General features: G+C 37.4%; 2 protein-coding genes and 1 long non-coding RNA gene across 3 annotated transcripts; all 3 read left to right on the top strand.

Annotated features, from left to right (window-relative positions):
- The first annotated feature begins 1,283 nt into the window (after positions 1–1,283).
- Positions 1,284–2,309, top strand: LOC139191337 (uncharacterized). The gene is made up of 2 exons (XR_011575364.1): positions 1,284–1,463; positions 1,712–2,309. It is a non-coding gene; the product is annotated as an uncharacterized lncRNA (long non-coding RNA).
- Positions 2,310–4,001: 1,692 nt separating this feature from the next.
- On the top strand, positions 4,002–7,136 carry LOC103454573 (mitochondrial fission 1 protein A-like). Its single transcript, XM_008394173.4, has 5 exons — positions 4,002–4,455; positions 4,639–4,777; positions 6,066–6,187; positions 6,629–6,692; positions 6,780–7,136. The coding sequence occupies exons 1-5, from the start codon at positions 4,309–4,311 to the stop codon at positions 6,860–6,862; spliced, it is 555 nt and encodes a 184-aa protein (XP_008392395.1). The 5' UTR covers positions 4,002–4,308; the 3' UTR covers positions 6,863–7,136.
- Positions 7,137–18,608: 11,472 nt separating this feature from the next.
- Positions 18,609–20,313, top strand: LOC103454572 (uncharacterized). Its single transcript, XM_008394172.4, has 2 exons — positions 18,609–18,908; positions 19,501–20,313. The coding sequence occupies exons 1-2, from the start codon at positions 18,759–18,761 to the stop codon at positions 20,146–20,148; spliced, it is 798 nt and encodes a 265-aa protein (XP_008392394.1). The 5' UTR covers positions 18,609–18,758; the 3' UTR covers positions 20,149–20,313.
- The last annotated feature ends 328 nt before the right edge of the window (positions 20,314–20,641 follow it).

The raw sequence follows: 20,641 nt of genomic DNA, 5'->3' as shown, positions 1-20,641 counted from the left end.
AGGATTTTGTGTTTATGATTAGAACCAGTCATATTATAAATCACTATGTAAAGATTATCTTTGCAAAAAATTAATCAAAAGACTGTGTTTAGTTAATCAATTGTAACAAATAGTTAGATACTTTGTTTGAAAATCGAGTTTACTAAGAAATTGATTATTTTCCTTCACCTGACTTCCTTCGATAGATCATCCAACATCGTGAGCAAGGTATTAAATATCGATGATATCGAAAAATCGGTAGTCCAAAAACACGGAAATTTCAATGGAAATATCGAGATATTATCGATATCGATAAAAATTGAATAAAAACCACGGAAATTGTAAGAAAAACTTGGAAATTTTTATTGAAACTTTGTAGGATGTTTATTTAGTCAATTATCTATTAGTTTATCACAAAAAATTAGAAGGAAATGCATTGCATGATAGATATAACTGATTTAAGTTGATTATATAGCGAGCTGGCAAACATTGTGAGTTAGAAAATATGTAGTAATTAATGAAAGAAGTTTAAATACACCATAATCATTTATATATAATGAATTAATACAATATTTTACACTTTATACATTGCATGATAAGATACATGAGTGACTTACCAATGTCTAAAATATCGATGATATCGGAAATATCAGTAGTCCAAAAAAATATCGGTAGTCCAAAAACACGGAAATTTCGATGGAAATATCGGGATATTATGGATATTTTAGACCATGATCGTGAGCCAATTATTTCTTGCCAACCATTCACAAAAATTGAAAACTCAAAACACAGGACTTTGGGTGTGGATAAATGTTTTTAATCAATCAAGAAAGCTACAAGCCTTTGTTGCAATACACTGAAAATTATGCACATGTTTAAGGGGTGTGCTATCCACACACCTCATTTTACTTCTCACACACCCCTTGATAATTTCTGTCCGTTGATCTTCTTCAATTCATCCGATCCGACGGCCGAAAATTAAAAAGGTGTGTGAGAAGTAAAATGGGGTGTGTGGATATCACACCCCCATGTTTAATAGCTAGCAATTTTAAAAGGGTAATGCTAGGGAGACCAAAATTTTAAGCCAAATTTGCAAACCAAATGATGTGGTTGTAAACGATTGAATTATTAATTAAGTGTTGTTTAACGTGCTTTGTTTCTTATTGGTGACACTGACATATCATTTAGTTTATAAAGTTGGTTTAAAATTTTTGTCTCCCTATCATTATTCATTTTAAAATTCCCAACATTATGTACATTTTGGGCTCTTATTTAGTTTTGCAAGAATTACGAGTAATAATAACTCAGTAATGTGGAAAAACCATTTATATTCCAAATTTTCGCCGTAGACACTAGTATTTATAGATGCATGATTGCACCATCCATAAGCATACTTCTCTCCGAAGTGAGAGTCATTCTCACTGCTTCTGTGAGACTTTTAGATCTAAGCATCTCTGGTGGCACCGGCCCTAGCTTCGGTTGTGGTATGTTGCTGTGTCCTCTTTTCTCTCTTTTCCTTCTTTTCTCCTTTCATCTACTGGTGGTTCTCCCAATTTTTCAATCTAGACCGTCCAATTCCTCAACCTCGCGAGTATACCTCTTCACAACTCTTCCTTGCTTCGATCTTTAGCCATGTTTTATGTTGAGTTCGTGTGTAGAGTTCCGGCGCTTTCACTGACTCGGGTGTTTCCAACACCACCACGTTCTCCTTGTTGTCTGCCGTTTTTCACAGTGTAGCTTGGGGATTTCCCTGAGCTTCATACATGTGGTTGGCTTCTCTCTCTTGGTTGCCAACTATTTCTTGCTTATGGCTGTGCATAGGTGGCGTCTGAGGAGGTGATGATCGGCGGTGGATGAAGAACGGATGGCTGGATGCTTCTCGGATTGGCAATGGAGAAAGCAAGGGATGCTTCTCGGAAGTTCTGTTGTTTTTGGGTCTGTTGTTGGGCTCACTTTTTGTTTTTTCTTTGTTTTAGGCCCCTTTTTTTGTTTGTTTATAGGTGTAAGTTGGGCCTTTATTTGTTTGTAAGTGTGTGTTTGATGTTTTAATAAAATCTTCCCCTTGAGACAACCAAAAAAAAAAAAAAAAAAATGCACCATCCAAGTTGTGTATATCATTATGGCTTTGAGTTTAGGGTTAAGTACACATAACTACTCAACCTTTGGGGTTGAACCAAATTGGCCCCAACCTCTTAAAACATTTAAAATACTTACATAACATTTTGAAAATTAGACATTATTTTTAAATAATTACATTCGTTAAGCCATCAATGTAAGGGGATGATGTTACCACGTCAAGCGATGATGTCATTATTTTTAAATAATAACATGGACAATTTTTTTTATTTTTTATTTTGTCAAACATGGACAAAAGTTGAAGTTTGTCTTCATTGATAGTCATCTTTGAAGCTCTAAATCCCTAAATCGGCCCCTTTAGCCCAGTTAAACGCTAATTTTTGATTGGCTAAAAGGGCTCGATATGGGGATTCAAAGCTCCACAAGTGAGAGAGTTCCAATATGCTTCAATATTTGTTTATACCATCATTAATTCAACGCTAGTGACCTAATAAATATTCATTTTTTTAGAACGTTGAGTAGTTATTTTGAATGTTTTAAAATGTTTGGACTAATTTGAAATCACCCTTAAAAGTTGGGTAGTTATACTTCCTTCTTTGAGTACAATTAAAAGACTACGTGTGGGTAGTTATCTTATGAGAAGATCAATAATACTAGGGGTGGGCACTTAAAACTGAAAACCGAAACACAAACCAAATCGGACCGATCCGAATGGTTCGGTTTTGTGGTTTTGGAATGGTTTCGGTTTTGGAACCGAACCACAAAGTAGGAAACGGTTTGGTTTCGGTTTTGACTTTTGGAAACCGCACCGTAAATATTAATAAGAATTTAATTAAATGCCCATATTAGATGTCATCTTTTAATTGGTTGTTTGTTAAGAGTCCATACATTTAGTATGAACTCAACCACACTAGAATATCATCATTTATCACTTTCTTTCTCTTCTACATAATATCATCACTCATCAGTAGGGGTGGGCACTTGAATGCATTGTCCTACATTGGATATGTGATCAATGGGTAAAATGTTCCACACAAAGGACGTTGAGAAATCAAAATTGCAAGGGAAATAATGCATAGCTTCCTCATAGATTTGAGGGTGCAACCATGCAAGTATGTTTGCTGGGCAGTTATAATATATATCTGCCATGAGTCCATGACATTGGATCATTGATACATGTTATCTGCTGCATAGAGTATGCATGTAAAGTTGCAAACCGTTCATTCATTTCTTCTTCCCAAGCCTTAAATTTTTGTGTGGCAATTGGTACCTAGCTAGCTAATAAGGTTGCTTTGTGAGGACTTTTTACTAGTTTTTAATAAGGGATTGGTTTCATTTTATATACGGGTTTATGACATTTTGTAGCAGTTCGATTAGCTACTGCTTAAGTTTAATTTATGCTCTTTCAGAGCACTCTCTAACATGTCTAGATTGAGAAATGCTTAATAATATGTTCTAATCTTTCATTTCGAGTTCTGATTTATGATCTTACTTGAAACTATTTTTCTTCTAGATAAGTTTTCTTAAAAAAAGTTCTTTGTTGATTGCATTCATGTAAAGCTTGAGATAACGAGCGTTTCGTATTTAAATTGTATATTTTTTCGTAAAAGCCGAACTGATACTGTTTGAAACCGCACCAAACCGAACCAAACAGATTGGTTTCATTTTGATTTTGGCTTCAAAACCGCACCGAACCGAATCGTGCTCACCCCTAGAAATCATACAAGAAATCATACAAGCAGGCAATAACATAAAAACTATGAGAAGACAAAGCATTTTCATGTCTTCATAGGAATAAGACGTGAGCACATAGCTGGTGATGAAGAGATGTATAAAACAACAACAATGCCCTTATGGAAAGCATTCAAATAAATTAAATCGACTACTACCACGGTGATAACGTGTTATGAATTAGAAAAGAGTGAGAGAATCTTTACCGAAAATTTGTGGTGAGTGTGAGTATTGCTTTCTCAATAGCAATCTTCTTTCGTAATCGTAGAAAAATGAGAAAAATTCATTACTCTTTATTGTTCTGGTGCATGCCATAAAGCGGAATACAACAAACTTTTCGAGTCAACTATTTCTTCGTTGTTTCAACGTGGATCATTCACATTAATTTCGACAAATTTCAGCCTTTCTTTCAAAAGACCTCTAAATATCTAAATTAGAAAATGATTCGAAAATATCTTTGGGGAAACCTATAAATAGCAATCCAATCCAATCCAAACCAATCCCCACGAAGTAAGACCATTCATGCAAATTGAGAGTCGACCATTTTTCATCGTTGACAATCTCACAAAAATGGAACAGTTGTTCGACAAGTTCTTCGACTCCGTCGCTAACCTTTTCAGCGGTGGCGGTGGCGATGAGATCCCCTGGTGCGATGGCGACGTCATCCACGTGAGTTCATACATTACATTGCTCATTTTCCGTTTGTTTCCCGGGAAACTTCTCAAAGAAAATCCAATCAGAGATCTGGGTTCCTCTTTCTTTTGATTTTAATCTATTGGGTTCCTCTTTGTTCATCCAAATTATTCGTTTGTTCTTTTTTCTTTTCTTTTCTGAATTGATTAAAATTATTAGGGGTGTGAGAAAGAAGTAGCAGAGGCCAACAAGGGTGACTCGGATGAACACAAGAGCGAAAGCATTATGCGGCTGTCATGGGCGCTTGTTCACTCAAGGCAACCGGAAGATGTGCAGCGTGGAATTGCAATGCTTGAAGGTAACATTTTTGCTGATAATTATTATTTTTAATATCCATAAGCTGCATTGCATCTAATTTTTAATTTAATTCTGCAAATTTGGCTTAAGCTTTTTGCTTCTGTTAATTTAATTTTCTGGTTTTGAGCTGGTGTTTTCGATTTCTTCTTCGACCATTGAATTCATGATTTACTTTCAAGGTTAATCTCTAATTGTTTAAAAGTGTTTCCAAGTTTATACAACATTTTGCTGGGTTAGATAATCATCTCGTTTTCAGTTGTTGTGTTTGGGATATGAGGAAAGAATACGGGGAAAGGAGGGATGGAGAGGGGTGATGGGAGAGTGGGGAAGAAATAGAGAACAATGAATAAAAACAAAATCTTGAAAAGTGAAAATAACGCATAATAATTTATGATTTTTGGTTTTTTAATTGTGTGCATTTCCTTATGTATTTCTTATTCATCTCTAGTACTATCCTTCTTCCACTCTTCTAAATCCCTCATTTCTCCATGTATTTCCTATATATCTCAAACACAGAAACAAAAACAAAATGTTCATCAAATGGACCCCTTGTCTTTGTTTTATAATTATTGAAGAAGGAGAGGGGAGATGGAGATGAAAACGAGGAGAGAGGTGTGAAGGAGAAAGGGGGAAGACGTTTTTCGCCTCGTATTTTCTGGATATGTTGGACCATAAATTAACTATAGTAATGTTGATTTTTGCTTCTTTCTGTCTTAAAAAATTGACACAACAAATTTTATAAACTACAACAAGCTGAGCCTTTCTCCTTTTCTTGTAATTGATAACTTCTGCATACCAAAATTCTACCAATCTTTTATTTCATTGATTAACGTTTTCATTTAAAAAGAAAAATTAAAGTATTATATGGGTTAGGAGACACATTTTGACAACCATTTTGTTAAGCCCACTTTGCAATGCTTTTCAGCGATTCGAATCGTTTATATTTCTATTCATCGTTCATAGATCATTTTTGCAAAAAATTAGGCAAATCCAAAACCATTAAGACATTCATTTGTAGTGAAGAAAATGGACGAATACGATTTTGCAAAGAAACGCTAAAATGACTATCATTTAATCCAACGGTCATATGATTTTGGATTTGGGTAATTTTTAGTAGACATGATCTTTGAAGGAACACTTAAAAAGATAGACGGTTCAGATTGTTGGAAAAAAGTTACAGAGTGGACCCTACAAAAATGGGTGTCAAAATGTTTGTCAAAAAGTTGTCCTCCAATCCTGACCCATTATATAATTTCTCATATGACCTGAGTATGTTTCTGTTAGTACAGCTTCATTGGCCAACAGTAGCTCCCCTTTGCATCAAAGAGAGAAGCTTTACCTTCTGGCTGTTGGATACTTCAGAACCGGGGAATATTCAACTTGTCGGCATCTAGTGGAGCAATGCTTAGAGGTTTGTTCTTAACTTTCTTTGGATTGTACCAAATTTTACTAGAAAACTTGTAGGGACATAGTCACCACTCTTACCCGCGACATGTTCATGTGTCTTGTGATCATATGATTGGTGACCATCATTCAGTGAAAGTCTAGCCAGAACAATGCTTTTTGTACGTAGGATCTGTTTATTGAACCATCAATAAAAGTTGACATTTTGAAGGTATCCTTCAAATGCGTGGTCCGTTTCTGGAACGTTGAGTGTGCACTGTGTTTGAGCATCTTTCGTAATTAGCGGATTATTAACATGGTGATATTTACTTGTCGTTTATTATTTAACGCAGTATTGTAGTTAGAAACTTTGTGACTTTGACCTTTTGCTGGCTTACAAATGAGTTTCCTGCATTTTCCTGCTATTTTGATTTCTAACGTTTGCACAATATTCATGCTCGATTTGCAGATTGCCCCTGATTGGAGACAGGCTCTGACCCTTAAGAAGACCGTCGAGGATAAAATAGCTAAAGGTATTAACTAGAATTCCAGTTTATATTTTTGTGGCTGCATTGTAGCGTCAAATCAGATGGATCGTAAACACATTGTTTTAAATGCAGATGGCTTTGTTGGAATTGGCATTACTGCTAGTGCTGTTGGGCTTATAGCAGTTGGGATTATTGCCGCATTGGTTCGTAGGTGATACTGACAGCCATAAGCCAACAGTGTTCATAATGACTTGCTATCAATTACCCTTGTCAGACTGAGAATAGGGTAACAAATTCTCCAGCTCCACACCCTTTATTTTCTGGGGAAAAAGTAACTTTAAATCCAATGTATTTTGTGCGGGAATTAATAGGTTCGTTCCCTCCTGCTATGTTAATAATTTGATAATGCTTACTATGTTTTGCCATCATTTCGGCAAGTTTACACTGCAAATATATATGGAAAGTTCTGCTATCTTGTTCTTTTGGTCAGTTGGCTGGTTGCTATTGAAGATGTCCGATTAATATTCTTTTATGTATGTTGGCCTGACTCTGGTTACTCTATCAATCTAGTTCAATACTGTTAATAGTCTTCAACGGTTGTAAGGCCATACCAGATGGAGGTCTTTACAACTATACCAGATGGAGGCCGATAAGTTATCTCGTACATTTGTGGGAAGCTTGGTAAAACTTGGTTATGCGGCATCAGGGGACTGGCTTAGTCGGCTCGAGTTAAATCAAACTTTTCCAACATTTCTCCCTTTGTGCTGCTTAGGCATAAGCTCATTACTGTATATAGCTTGGAAGGAAGGTTACAACATGAGTGGATCATGTAGGAAATTTTGTTTCGTTAGATCGAAAAGAAAAAGAATCGGTTACTTGGGGGTAAATGAACATTTTTGTTTTTCACATTGAAGGTTGAGAGGTATGTGTCTCTTATGAGAAAGACTTTCTTAGCACTGGTAAGTGGTATCTCGTGTGAATCATACGTCATTTATGAGTTTTTCACATGACGTTGTTTGATTGACACGAGATGCCACAATGGGGGTTTATCTTGCCATAGAATTTGGTTCTCCTCTTGCAGTCTCACTTACTGGCCTACCCGAATATAACTAGCTAGGAGAGCGTCATATGGAGAGGTCAACTATTTAGTACTGAAAAGGGACAATTGATCAGCGATCAGTGGTGAAGCCAAGAATTATTCGCAGGAGGGGCAAAATTTAAAAAGGAATAAAAGGCTCCAAAAGAATTTAGATAATCATTCAAGGTCTTAGGGTTTGCTAGAAGGTTAGCTGATATTTCATTCAACTGAGTAAGCACATTTTATTGAGAAGATTTGGACTATTCGACATATTCAAAAGAGGATTTGGAGTATTTGAAATATTCAAATGAGGATTTGTGCATTAACCGTCTTATTTGAAGGAGGATATAAGTATCATTTTTTATAGTATCGGTCCATTACGTAAATGTATAATGAGAAAGGTCCTAAAAGACATTAGGCTTTAGTGAGGCGGCGGCATAGAGCCTAATGCCTAGCGCCTAAGCATAACCTTGATTTATTATATTCATATAAATAAATGCCTATTTATTATAATAATAATAAAAATATTAATATATAAAAATATTGAAAATTCTCCTTAGTACTTTGGTAAATCTAATAGTATGAGATAAAAATTCAAGTGATTATGAGTTCGTAAAGCTTTACGAAATATTTTTGTGAATCTATGAATTTATTTTATATTGTATATGTGTGACTTGAAACTCATATAAAAAAAAGGATATAGTGATTATATTTATATGATAGTGTGTACCATAAAAAATAAAAAAGAAATATAATTACAAAATTCAATAATATAATCGTTCTTTCTTTCTATTTTGTCGATTAGTATATCATTTTCTTTCAATTAGAGTGCTATCAGTTCTTCTGCCACGTGTAAAATGTAAACAAAATTCAAAGCACTCAAACGGTGTCGTGTAATTAAGTTATAATAAAATAGGGTTTTAACTTTTTTGTCTTCTTCTTTCCGATGGTGGGTATGCAAACTTTGCAATCTGCTACCGCACTAAGCTTTGCAACTGCAACCATGGCTGTCTTATTAAAGCCGAGATTCGCATCAAACCGGATGTTTGAAAAAAAAAAAAAAAAAAAAGCAATCAGCTGCTGCGCAGCAGCAGAACCAGATCACCGGAGAACAGAGAGAGGCTGAAGCCTGAACCAGTCGGGTTTTCCAGTGAGGGGAGGGGCTGAACCAGGGCTCCAGTAATGTTTTCCGGCGAGGGGAGTGGCGGTAGCCACTCCTCGCCCTCACGTGGCTTCGCCACTGTCAACGATTACCAACATCCGTTGTGCTGATGTGTTAGCATGCACGACCAGTTGCCTTACGGCGAGAATTTATCAATAATAGTCAAAATTTAACATCTACTTTCATAAATGTTACTTTTCATAAAATCTTTCAAATATAATAGAAAATTCACATGAATAGACCTAAATACCCTCAAAATCCAAAACCCATTTACATAGAAAAACCAAAACAATTGAATAGATCTCCTCTGCATCTTTGTTTGAGGAACTATCATCCCCTATGATGCACGGGTACTTTGGTTTGGTTGTGTATCCCGTATCCGAACTTTTCGGATATGATATTTGTTGGATACTCTTGGATACTTGTTGGATACATATCATGGTTAACGGATACACTTTGACTTGACAAGTACACATATCCCACATTTGGGGTACAAGTATCATGCTTTTAGAATACTTTTACACTTCCAAATAAGAAATTAAAAAGAAAAAATTAATAAGAGACATAGCTATATTTGAAATCAGTGAATATGAATTATGAAGAGCCAACCTCTAATTGAAACTATGAATACAACTGTCACCCTTCTTTTATATATATCAAGGGAATTAGATTTTTAACTTTTCTTCTCCAACAAATCAAATGAACTTGAATTTGGATGAACTTGTATTATCAAAATATGTTCTAAATTATATATTTTTATCTTTGTTTATTATTATATAATTGTAATTGCCGTATACATTGTGTATTGTATCCTATTTTTTTAGAGATTTTTCGTATCATCGTGTCATGTCGTATCATATCGCCGTATCCGTGTCCATGTTTCACATATCATCCCCAAATTTTGACCTCTTTTTTTGTGTTAAGTTGGGCAAATTTGGGGAGCTAGGAACTCAAGGTTTTGAAATGAAAAGATGGAAGCCCTGAACATCCTTGTATCCCGTACCACCTCCCTATGGTCTAATTTTGTTCGCAACAACTCAAACTCCTCCAAGCCTAGGCCCTCTACTCTTCTTTTCCATCTCAGCTTTGGACTTTGAATTCTCATTGGCATCAAAATTTTTGTCGGTAGAACTAGCATGGGTCCTAACATTTTTGCCTTCGTTGTTTCTTGTACTCCTCTTAAGTCTTTCTTTTCTTCTCTTCTTGGTGACATGGAGTTTCTCAATTTCATCGTAGGACTTCTTTTTCTTTTCAATTTACAGTTGGTTTGACATCACGAAATGTGCCTCTCATTTTTTCTTCATTCTGATCTAATAGGGTGTTGTCTCTTATGTTTATTTGGTTTTAATTATGAGGGTATTTAGGTCAATTTAAGTGGGTGTTAAATTGGATGTTAAATTTTGGCTATAGTTGAAAGAATTTATAAATAATGATATTTATGAAATTGGGTGTTAAATTTTGGCTATTATTGATAAAAAATGACATCTTTCCTATTAAGTTAATAAAAATGGACCCCACACTTGCAACGTCGATAGTTAACAAATGCCTAGAAGGTTAGACGGAAGAGAGTGCAAAAAAGAAAAAAAAAAGGGTGTGGAGTAATTGTGGAGCCAAAAATTCATAAGGCGACACATGGACTTTTACCCAAGAAAGACAAGATTGCCCTCATTAAATGAGCAAGATTCTCAAGCATCCCTTACACGTAGCTCAGCATCCCTGGAAGTTCAAGCAGCGGACTATGACTGCTCAAAGCTACCCTGTTCGCTGCAGGGAAAAATCAAAGGCATTAAAGATAAGATTAATTACTACATCCTATCTTTAATACATTCCCGATTGAAGATTGTAACATCCCACATCGCCCAGGGGAGTGGATCTTGTAAGTCTTATATGTATATTCCCATCTCTACCTAGCACGAGGCCTTTTGGGAGCTCATTTGCTTCGGATTCCATCGGAACTTCAAAGTTAAACGAGTTTGTGTGAGAGCAATCCCAGGATGGGTGACCCACTGGGAAGTTCTCGTGTGAGTTCCCAGAAACAAAACCATGAGGGCGTGGTTGGGCCCAAAATGGACAATATCGTGCTACGGTGGAGTAGAGCCCGGGATGTGGTGGGGGCCCGGGCCGGGATGTGACAAAGATTAACTCTATCAACTAAGTAATCCCTATTTCAATCAATTAGGGATACTTCCATTATTATCCCAAGATATTATCTCCTAATCAATATCATGGGAATATTCTTAACTCATTCATCCAACAGATGACACACCATGGCCAATAAGATGTCGCCATGTGTAGGAAAAACGCTAACACCTAGACCGGCCACACCCTCCTATGAATACCTTAATCTTCACTAAATTTTGGTAAGATTTTTGCCATATAGAAAACCTTAAACACTCTCTTTTCAGAGAGACTAACTTAGGCATCGGAGGTCCTCGTAGGGGAGTGAGGCTTTGCTTTTTGATCAAAGGTGCTGATTATTTTGCAAGTACTTTTTTGTCAAGACTGAAGATGGCGGAAATTTGCTACCACAAATTGGTGCTTTCATTGAGAGCCTGATTCAAACGCTCGAAGAAGACTCTCGTTTTCAAATTTTCAAATTTTTAGTTTATACGTAAATTTTTCCACATGTTCCTATTCTTAAAGTTTTTATAAATTCTTTGAAATAGCCATTTGTAAGAAATACGATGATGAGAAATTCTAAAACCATGACTAACGGAACATCTTATGTTAAAGGATACAGACTGGATAATGGAGATCGTGACGTGGCCCCACGCCGTCGTTCTTCAAGGCTTATCACTGTGAAGGGTTCAACCTTACCACCACTAGGACCACCGTGACCATGCAAGCAGTGGCAGCCGCCACTGCAGTGGTCCACAGTGCACCTTCAGGCCATGGTAAATGAGCTGCAGGGCAACAGACCCATGGTGTAGCACCACCAGTCCAATATGCCCAGGCCCAAGGCAACAACGCCCATCACGTGTCTAACAACTGTAGGACACTTCTCGGCTACTTAGTCGCCACGTCTTTAGCAGCTGCACCGCTCTCAGCAGCGACACCTTCCAGCACTTTACCTTTGGTTACCCCATCCTAGGTAGCACCATCATCAACTGCTTTACCAACAGCAGCCTCGAAAGAAAAGTCAAGTAGGTTATTTGGAGATATGGAGAATGTCTTGAAGTTCTTCTCAGAAAACTCATAATCAAACGGTCTACCCTGGATATGATCTACATAGACTAACTTGTAAAAATCAGCTTGACCCTGAGTAATTATGACTTCGAGGCCGACATTCTCATTCCTTAACTGCTCATTTTCTTCAACTAGCCTAGTATGAGCGTGTTATAGTTCATCCAACTTATTCTTCAGGTTCTCATTCATAAACAACGCATCTTGCAGCTCAACTTTCTTGGACTTAAGTATACTGGCAACCTTCTGAAGATGAGTCATATCATTATAAGTGGAGATAAGTTCCATGTCTTTTGCATAGTAGGTTGACCGAAGTTTTGAATTGACTCGCTCAAGGTCTTGGATCTGAGGCACGTAGCGATTGACTTCTTTTTTTGCAGCCTCCAACATCGCTTGAGTCGCATCTAGCCTAGCCTTCAAGCTACTATCTTCTTGGAAGATGGCTTCCAGCTGCATAGAGGTGGGGGCAGAGACATTAGACCCTTTAAAACGATGAGTTTAAATTTCAACTTTTCAATCTTTTCAGCAGTTGAGCGAGCTTGAGCTACCATCATTGCCTCAACTTTTTTAACAGCCTCAATCACATTCTGGTTGACACTCATTGACTTGGTAACCAAGATCAAAGTCTTCTGCGTCGTAGTAAGCAAAGAAGTCCTCATATAGTTGGCAGGACATTTCCTGAAAGAACTTGAGCAAACCACATTCCTGACGTTATCAACGAACTTAGTGTAAGCATCAAGGTCCTCGAGTAGGTCAACCTTTAGCAGGGCACAAATCTCGACAAACTATCTAGAAGTAAACTTGGTTGGATTTCTCACCGTTACCCACACGATCAATTTTCTTATTCTCAGCAGGCATATCAGTTGTAACAGTAGAATGAGAACATGCCTAGGCGCCACCTTAGCAACAGAATCCACCTTCCCGTTTTTCATAACGGCGAGCCTCTCAGAAGCCAAACCAAAATTAGTTCCAGATGGACATCTCGATGTAGACCCAGATGCTGAGGGTACGATGGAATTTTTCACCATGTAATCCTGTTAGCCATAGTTATAGCCATTTTCGGAACAACAACGTTTGAAAGCTCAAAATCAGCAGTCTTTTTCCTCCCTTTAGGAGAAGTCAAGTGAATGAGCAGCTTCTCAGCAGCGAGCAAACTCTCGCGAGTAGTGGAATATCTCTTTTTTCCACCTCTACTGGTAGTAAACTCTACAACAGTGATTGGTCGAGCAAACGTCTCATCATTGATTTGCTTAATCTTTTCTCTTGAAAGTAGCCTATCTTTCTCCTCACGAAAATGACTAAGTAGTCACCGCCACTCACGATACTCAGCAAGTATGCCTAAGGCAACATGTACCATCTTCATATCTAACAAAATCTTTAAAGTTGAGCCAAATTCTGAATCTACATAAGCAGAAGAAAGCATTCAATAAATCAAAGTCAAGAGCAGCTCAACAAAAGCACAAAGCAACCCAAAATAGCCCAAAGATGAGACAAATCACTTACCATCAATGACGGTAGTCAGAACATACAGCTCAGGGAGGAGTCGAATTCCCACTCTCTGCTTATCTCTAAGGTGTCTTTGAAATAATCGTGATCCAATTTGCTCAAGAGATCAAAGAGCCTATGACGAGTTCTCAGTAGTCCAACTTCGTCAATATGACCTATGTCGAAGAAGTGCTAGAACTCATCGATAGGCAAGTCCAAGTCAAAGAAACTACTAAGATTGAAGAATCCCACCATCATGTGAATTGCATTTGGAGAACACTGGGTAGGAGCGCACTTCATGGAGCGAATTACCTCTGGGAAGAAGTGTGGCATGGTAGTAAGGATGAAACTTGATGGCTTTATTAGGAAACCCATTGCATGGTTCATGGCTCTTCATTTGCACGCTTCATGCGGACCCTAAACATAATCGCCTGCTTGTACACCTCGTGGAAGTCCTTGAACAACTATTCAAATTGGTCTTAATATGAGCAGCCTTGAATTAGCCCACATTACTAGAAGATCATCCTTGACGATACAAAGGCGAAGGATACCCATCACTTTTACAGCTTGGAAGAGACATATTCAGAAAGTTCCTACAAAAGTGCAAGGAAAAAAAAATATTAGATGATTGCCCAAAAAAAAAAAAAATTGAAAACACAAGTAGAGCAGCGCGTTAGGTCACCCCACGGACTAGGCCAGCACGCCAAATGCCCCAGCGCGCCAAGAGGCTTAGCACGCCAGACACTGCTCTCAGTCTCCCTTGGCACAAAGGCCTTCACGACCTAATCCAACAGGAAAAAGAGGCTGGTGCCCTAACACCTCGCTCATTCTTTTTCTTTTTCGCTGGCACAATCTTAAACCCAGCCTGCCTTCTTAGTACCCCAACACTTCTTCGGCTTGAGTTGAGCCGGTACTTGGCGTAAGCCAGCCAATCTGCGCTGCGTCGAGCCAACACCTCGACTCCCATTCGAGCCATCATGTCTGCATCAACCCCAAGCTACTCCTTGCAGAAACCGTGGCTTCCCAGCCAATTTTATTCAAATCCTCGGCCCCTGCTAAGCCAAAATTTCAAGCTTCGGAGTTTCAGAAAATTAAGAAAAAGAAAAATTAAATTTTTTCTTACCTTGGTGTTTCGCAGAGAAGAAGAAAAGCAACGAGAAACAATTCTTTGCATAGGAAAGCGAAGAAAAAGGCTAGGGAAGGGGGAATCAATTTTTCCTCTTGCTTTTTCTCTTTCTTGTAGGGATAAAAATTGCTCTCCAAATTTATTTAACTCCCTACTTAAGGTAGATTTAAATAGGTTTTGGAGGTAACTTGTTTCCCTTTCCTAGAAGAATTTATCTCTAAGTCAAAGTAGAAGATCTACATCAAATTGGGAAATAACTCTCTACTTACTTAAGCAGCTTGGGATTTCTATACCAACTGGCCTTTTCTGCCAACATGCCAGCAGGTGTGGGAGCATTTGTGGAGCAAAAAATAATCCCAAAAATCCACAAGGCAACACATGGACCTTTACCCAAGAAAGACAAGATTCCCTCATTAAATGGGCAAGGTTCTTAAGCGTCCCCATGCGCAACTTAACATCCCTGGAAGTTCAAGCAGCAGACTATGACTGTTCAAACCTCCCTTGCTCGTGGCAAGGAAAAATCAAGGGCATTAAAGTTAGGATTAATTATTAAATCCTATCTTTAATACATTTCCAATTGAAAATCAACTCCATCAAGTAAGAAATCCTTATTGCAATCAATTAGGAATACTTTCATCACTATCCCAAGATATTATCTCCTAACTAATATCTTGGGAATATTCTTACCTCATTCATCCAACGGATGACACACCATGGCCAATAGGATGCCGCCATGTGTAGGGTAAAACCCTAACACCTAGGCCGGCCACACCTTCCTATAAATACCTCCGTTTCCACCAAATTGTGGTAAGCTTTTCGCCATACAGAAAACCTTCAACACTCACTCTTTTCAGGGAAATTGTGAGGTGTTAACTACATTGCAATGTTTGGGAATTGAAGGAAAAATCAAGAAGAAATGATGAACAGAAGGATGAACACAGAGATATGAGAGAGAGAGAGAGAGAGAGAGAGAGAGAGAGAGAGAGAGAGAGAGAGGAGAGAGAGAGAGCTTAGAGAGAGAAATATGATTTGTATTAATTGACTAAATGAAGATTACACACACTGTTTTCTAACCAATGATGCAATATCAAAACCTATTTCAAAAGCAAAAGTTGAATATGAGAGTCAACCACACCAGCAACGAACACTCTATTTCCTCTCAAATCAATAGGCAATCCTGGTAGTGGAGTGTTCTCAGCTGCTTTTGACATTGCTCTTGTGACAACCTTCACGGATTTCGCAGACCCTGATTTCAAGCTCTGGAAGAATGGCTGTGTTGCTGAGATGTGTGAAGAACTCTCAAGCCTTGATTAGCCTCTTATAAAGTTGTAACACACCCTCATGCCGGTTATAACAATTTCTTGTGGGATTACCCTTCATAGGATTTACTGTCAACAACTTCATTCAACATTGGCTTCAGCCTTTAAAAACATAAAATTAACAAATTATAGTGTGGCATCGACCTTAACTATAGTACCATAGGATCACCCCTTGTGGATTTTACCCAAAAACAACTACTCCTAAATGGCATTGACCTTCACAATTTCAATAATAGAAAATCAACATCTATGTAGGATTACCCTTCGTGGGATTTACCTATTCACACCACAGAATTACCCTTCGTGGGATTTACCGGTAACAACTTCTTCTACCCTTCGTGGGATTTACCTATTCACATCATGGAATTACCCTTCGTGGGATTTACCTATTCACATCATGGAATTACCCTTCGTGGGATTTACCGTGTACAACTTCTTCAAACTTCATTGTATAACCAGACTTACTGTAGATTCATGCTAACAACTGAGTTGGTTAGACTCGACCTTATAGGCTGTGAAAGGAAATATATTGCACAAACTCCTTAATAAGATGCATCTTTAGCTTTGAAACTCTTTCCTCGCCAAGCTTTTCAACAATTGATCTGGCAATTTGATTCCCACTCTTACTATAGGTTGTCAGTACGACAACAGGTACTCTTTTCTTGTATGCATCATCAATAAACTCTTCAACTCCAAGTCTCCATTGCAATTTTCTTCTTTTGCAGGACATTTTTCACAAATCACTCCTTAGTTGTGAAAGGAAAAGCACTTTGAACAATCTTCACAGACATTACACTTCTCATTTTGGCACAAACCATAATTTGAACAACCACAAAATTGTACATGCCAGAATTCAAGAATTCACACCCATTTCTCCAAATATATCAAGAGTTTCACAAAGATCAAACCCAACAAACTTGCAGAATATCAGTGAAGCAGAGAAAGAACTAGACACTACCATACAAATTGCACAATCCAACAATGACCAATATTCTTGAATCCTAATATCCCAAATATCACAAACATTGATCTTGACACAATGAAGAATCTTCAAAGAAAATATCACAAACAACTGGAAGAACTCATAAAAGATTCACAAGAAAGATAGCTCTGAGCTCTTTAATACTCAACATATCAACTGAATGACTTCATGCCCACAACAACAAACTAATTGATTTACAAAATATTGAAAGAATCATCGTAAGAAATTTAGAAGAAGTGGTTGAAAAACTTAACCTTCACATGAAAATTCTGAGCTGGGTATTTCGACAAACACTTGGACTACACAAAGGTCTAAACTCTCTTCCACAGTAGAGAGCAGAGCACATATCAAATTCGCAGACAATATCGAAAGCACTGAAGAAAAAACACCATAAATTGATGACCAGAATCATTATAAGCCAATAAATGCTCCAATGCAGTGACATTCGCATGGAAAGATTGCAGACCATCATGTATAGAACTATGGAATACAACAGCAACAACCCCAGATCGAAAGCAGATGGGGCGATTATTACGAATTGCAGAGAGCCAAAGGTCATGAACGACATGACCACCCAGAGGCAGCACTCAACTGTGGTGAGGTTTGCGGTGGTGAAGGAACAATGGTCGTCGTCTTCCTCCCAAAGCATTGACATTTATTTGACATTCCATCTTCTTTCGAGGTGAAGAACTTGATGAAAATCTGAAAAATTCCTGAATTTAAGAACGAAAAATTCAAGAATAAAAAATCAACCTAGAAGTTACAGGATGGTCGCGGAAGCACCGAAGAACTTGACCGAATTTCTGAAGAAAATTTGAAGAGAAAATACAACTAGAAGATGAAATCTAATAAAAAAACGGAACCACTAGAATCCATGGCATGAGCCTGGTGGCTTTGATACCATGTTAACTACATTGCAATGTTTGGGAATTGAAGGGAAAATCAAGAAGAAAGGATGAATACAGAGATATTAGAGAGAGAGAGAGAGAGAGAGAGAGAGAGAGAGAGAGTTTAGAAAGAGAAATATGATTTGTATTAATTGACTAAATGAAGATTACATACACTGTTTTTATAAAAGAAATCCTAACTACTTTAACCAAATACTAACAACCTTACTAACTGTATGTGTAATTGTTTTGTTGACTTGTACCCTTAATATGAGGCTTTGGTCTTTGATTAAAAGTGTTGATTGTTTTGTAAGTACTTTTTCATCAAAATTGAAGATGACAGAAATTTGCTACCACAATAATCACTCCCCTTTACAACTAACACATTATTTCTTTGTTCGGGAACAAATAGATTGAAGTCAAGTTTGACCTGCAGTATATAAAATAGGTGGTGCGTAGTCATCACTCCCCTATTAATTGGCATATATTGTTTCTTGTTTGGAAAGAAATAGATTAACGTCAAGTTTTGTACATAAAATAGGCACAAAATGGGGTGGATGCATGATGATAAGACAACAAGTCAAAGAGAACAAGTCTTCGTTCTTGTTGCTGGAGGGAAGTTGCCAAGTTGAATTGTTCCAACTCATCTGCTCCTAATGATGGCCCACTTTTATTAACCACTCACGATCAGTCGTTTCGAATTTCTCTTTCACTTTCTTCAGCAGAGAGATTCGTTTAGAACTCTTCTCCTGGGTCAAAATACAATCGCAGTCTAAACCGAAAACCAGTTTAAATTGGTAGCATTGAACCCAATAGAATTACAAACCAATATTATTGATCTTATCTAAAACTTCATACGATCGACTTGCAGTAAAGAAATCAGTGAGAAATGTCGGAGCTGTTCATAAAACAATCAAAGCAATATGCCGAGACTCGGCCATGCTACCCCGAAGAGCTGTTTGAATACATTGCCTCCAAGACCCCTTGTCACGACCTCGCATGGGATGTCGGCACCGGCAGTGGCCAGGCTGCCCGATCCGTAAGTTTCTCTTCTTTCCAACATCTTCCTTTCACTTCTTGCGGTTTACACATAGATCCATTATAGCACAAATTTAAGCTTTAGGTCATCTGAAACCTTTTTGTTCTGTATTGTGTTTTTGCCTAGGTTTGCCGAGGCACCTCCTTCACTATATATTTTGGGTGGTGGTATCTGCACACTATTTTTTACTTTCCAAACACCATCTGTTAATTTATGTCATTTAATCTTGGGAGACTTTGGATGCGGTCTTTAGTTATGAATATTCTTTTATTGAAACATTGTTGGTTTTTAATTTTTGATCGAGGTCCCTAAAATTAATGTGATAATTTATTTTTATGTACGTTACTATATTTTTGAAATTAAAAATTAGAAATTTTAGTTGTTTATATAAATGATATTTTAAATTAAAAAAACCATAATTTGAGGGATTAAAAATATTAAAAAAATAAATATACTATTGTGTGTGTATATACATAAACATGGGTACATTCATCAAAATTAACCAAAAAAATTATTGTTTCAAAACATGGGTATTTCTTGTTCTTTCATGAATATCAAACCGTAACAAGTAACATGCTAAACTAAATTGCAGCTAGCCGGGATCTTCAAGAATGTGATAGCCACAGATACAAGCCAAAAACAACTCGAGTTGGCACCCAAGCTGCCCAATATTAGCTACGAACACACCCCTCCTGTCATGTCAATAGCCGAGGTTGAACAAAAGTTGACACCAAAATCAAGTGTTGATCTGGTGATCGTTGCTCAGGCCCTCCATTGGTTTGACCTCCCCAATTTCTATCAACAAGTGAAACATGTACTGAAGAAACCTAATGGTGTCCTTGCAGCATGGTGCTATACAGTGCCTAGGGTTAACAGCATTGTAGACACCGTCTTTGATCGTTTTTACACCGTTGATTCTGATCCTTACTGGGATCCAGCACGTAAATTGGTTGACGACAAGTATAAGAGTATCGAATTTCCATTTGAGCCGGTGGACGGAGAAGAGAACACAGGACCATTTGAGTTCGTGACAGAGCAGTTAATGGATTTGGATGGCTTTTTTACATACATAAGGTCATGGTCTGCATATCAGACGGCAAAAGAAAAGGGTGTTGAGCTCTTGAGTAGTCATATGATCGAGGCATTTAAGCAAACTTGGAATGAAGGTGGAGATCATGGTCAGAAGGTTGTCAAGTTTCCAGTCAATTTAAGAATTGGAAAAGTGGAGAAGCAATATTAAGCTTTCCTATTTCTAGTTTCTCACGTAAGGTCGAGAGCCTGTCTTTTCACAATATTAGAAAAGTGGGGAACTAAGATTTAATTTCAGAGGCATCATGGTCAAATAATTATTTGCCACATGTTCAAAAAGTGATTTGAAGAGAAACAACATTATGTTTTTTTCCTACTTTATTGCTTAAATAAATGTGGTTACTTTTTTTTTCTTTTTTAACAAATAATATTATCTATACTAAAATAGTGGGGAAGTAGGCTAAGCTTCACAATATGTTAGCAATAATGTGGTTTAAATTCTTCTATATCGAGAATCGAACCTTAGACCTCTGACTTATAAGTGAAGATGAATATCACTAGACCGTATGAGAGAGAACGTGGGAGTAGGGAGAGAGGTTTAATTTAATTTTTTTTTAAATTAGAGATGTTAAAATCACATGTAGGTGATGCTTAAACAAAAAATAACAAAACTTTGTTTGGTGAAATTACATTACTACCCTTAA

This window comes from Malus domestica, chromosome 14, assembly GCF_042453785.1.
Source record: "Malus domestica chromosome 14, GDT2T_hap1".
In the NCBI taxonomy this organism is placed as follows: domain Eukaryota; kingdom Viridiplantae; phylum Streptophyta; class Magnoliopsida; order Rosales; family Rosaceae; genus Malus; species Malus domestica.
The sequence above is the reverse complement of the archived record's forward strand: the minus strand, read 5'-3'. Positions and strand labels throughout refer to the sequence as shown.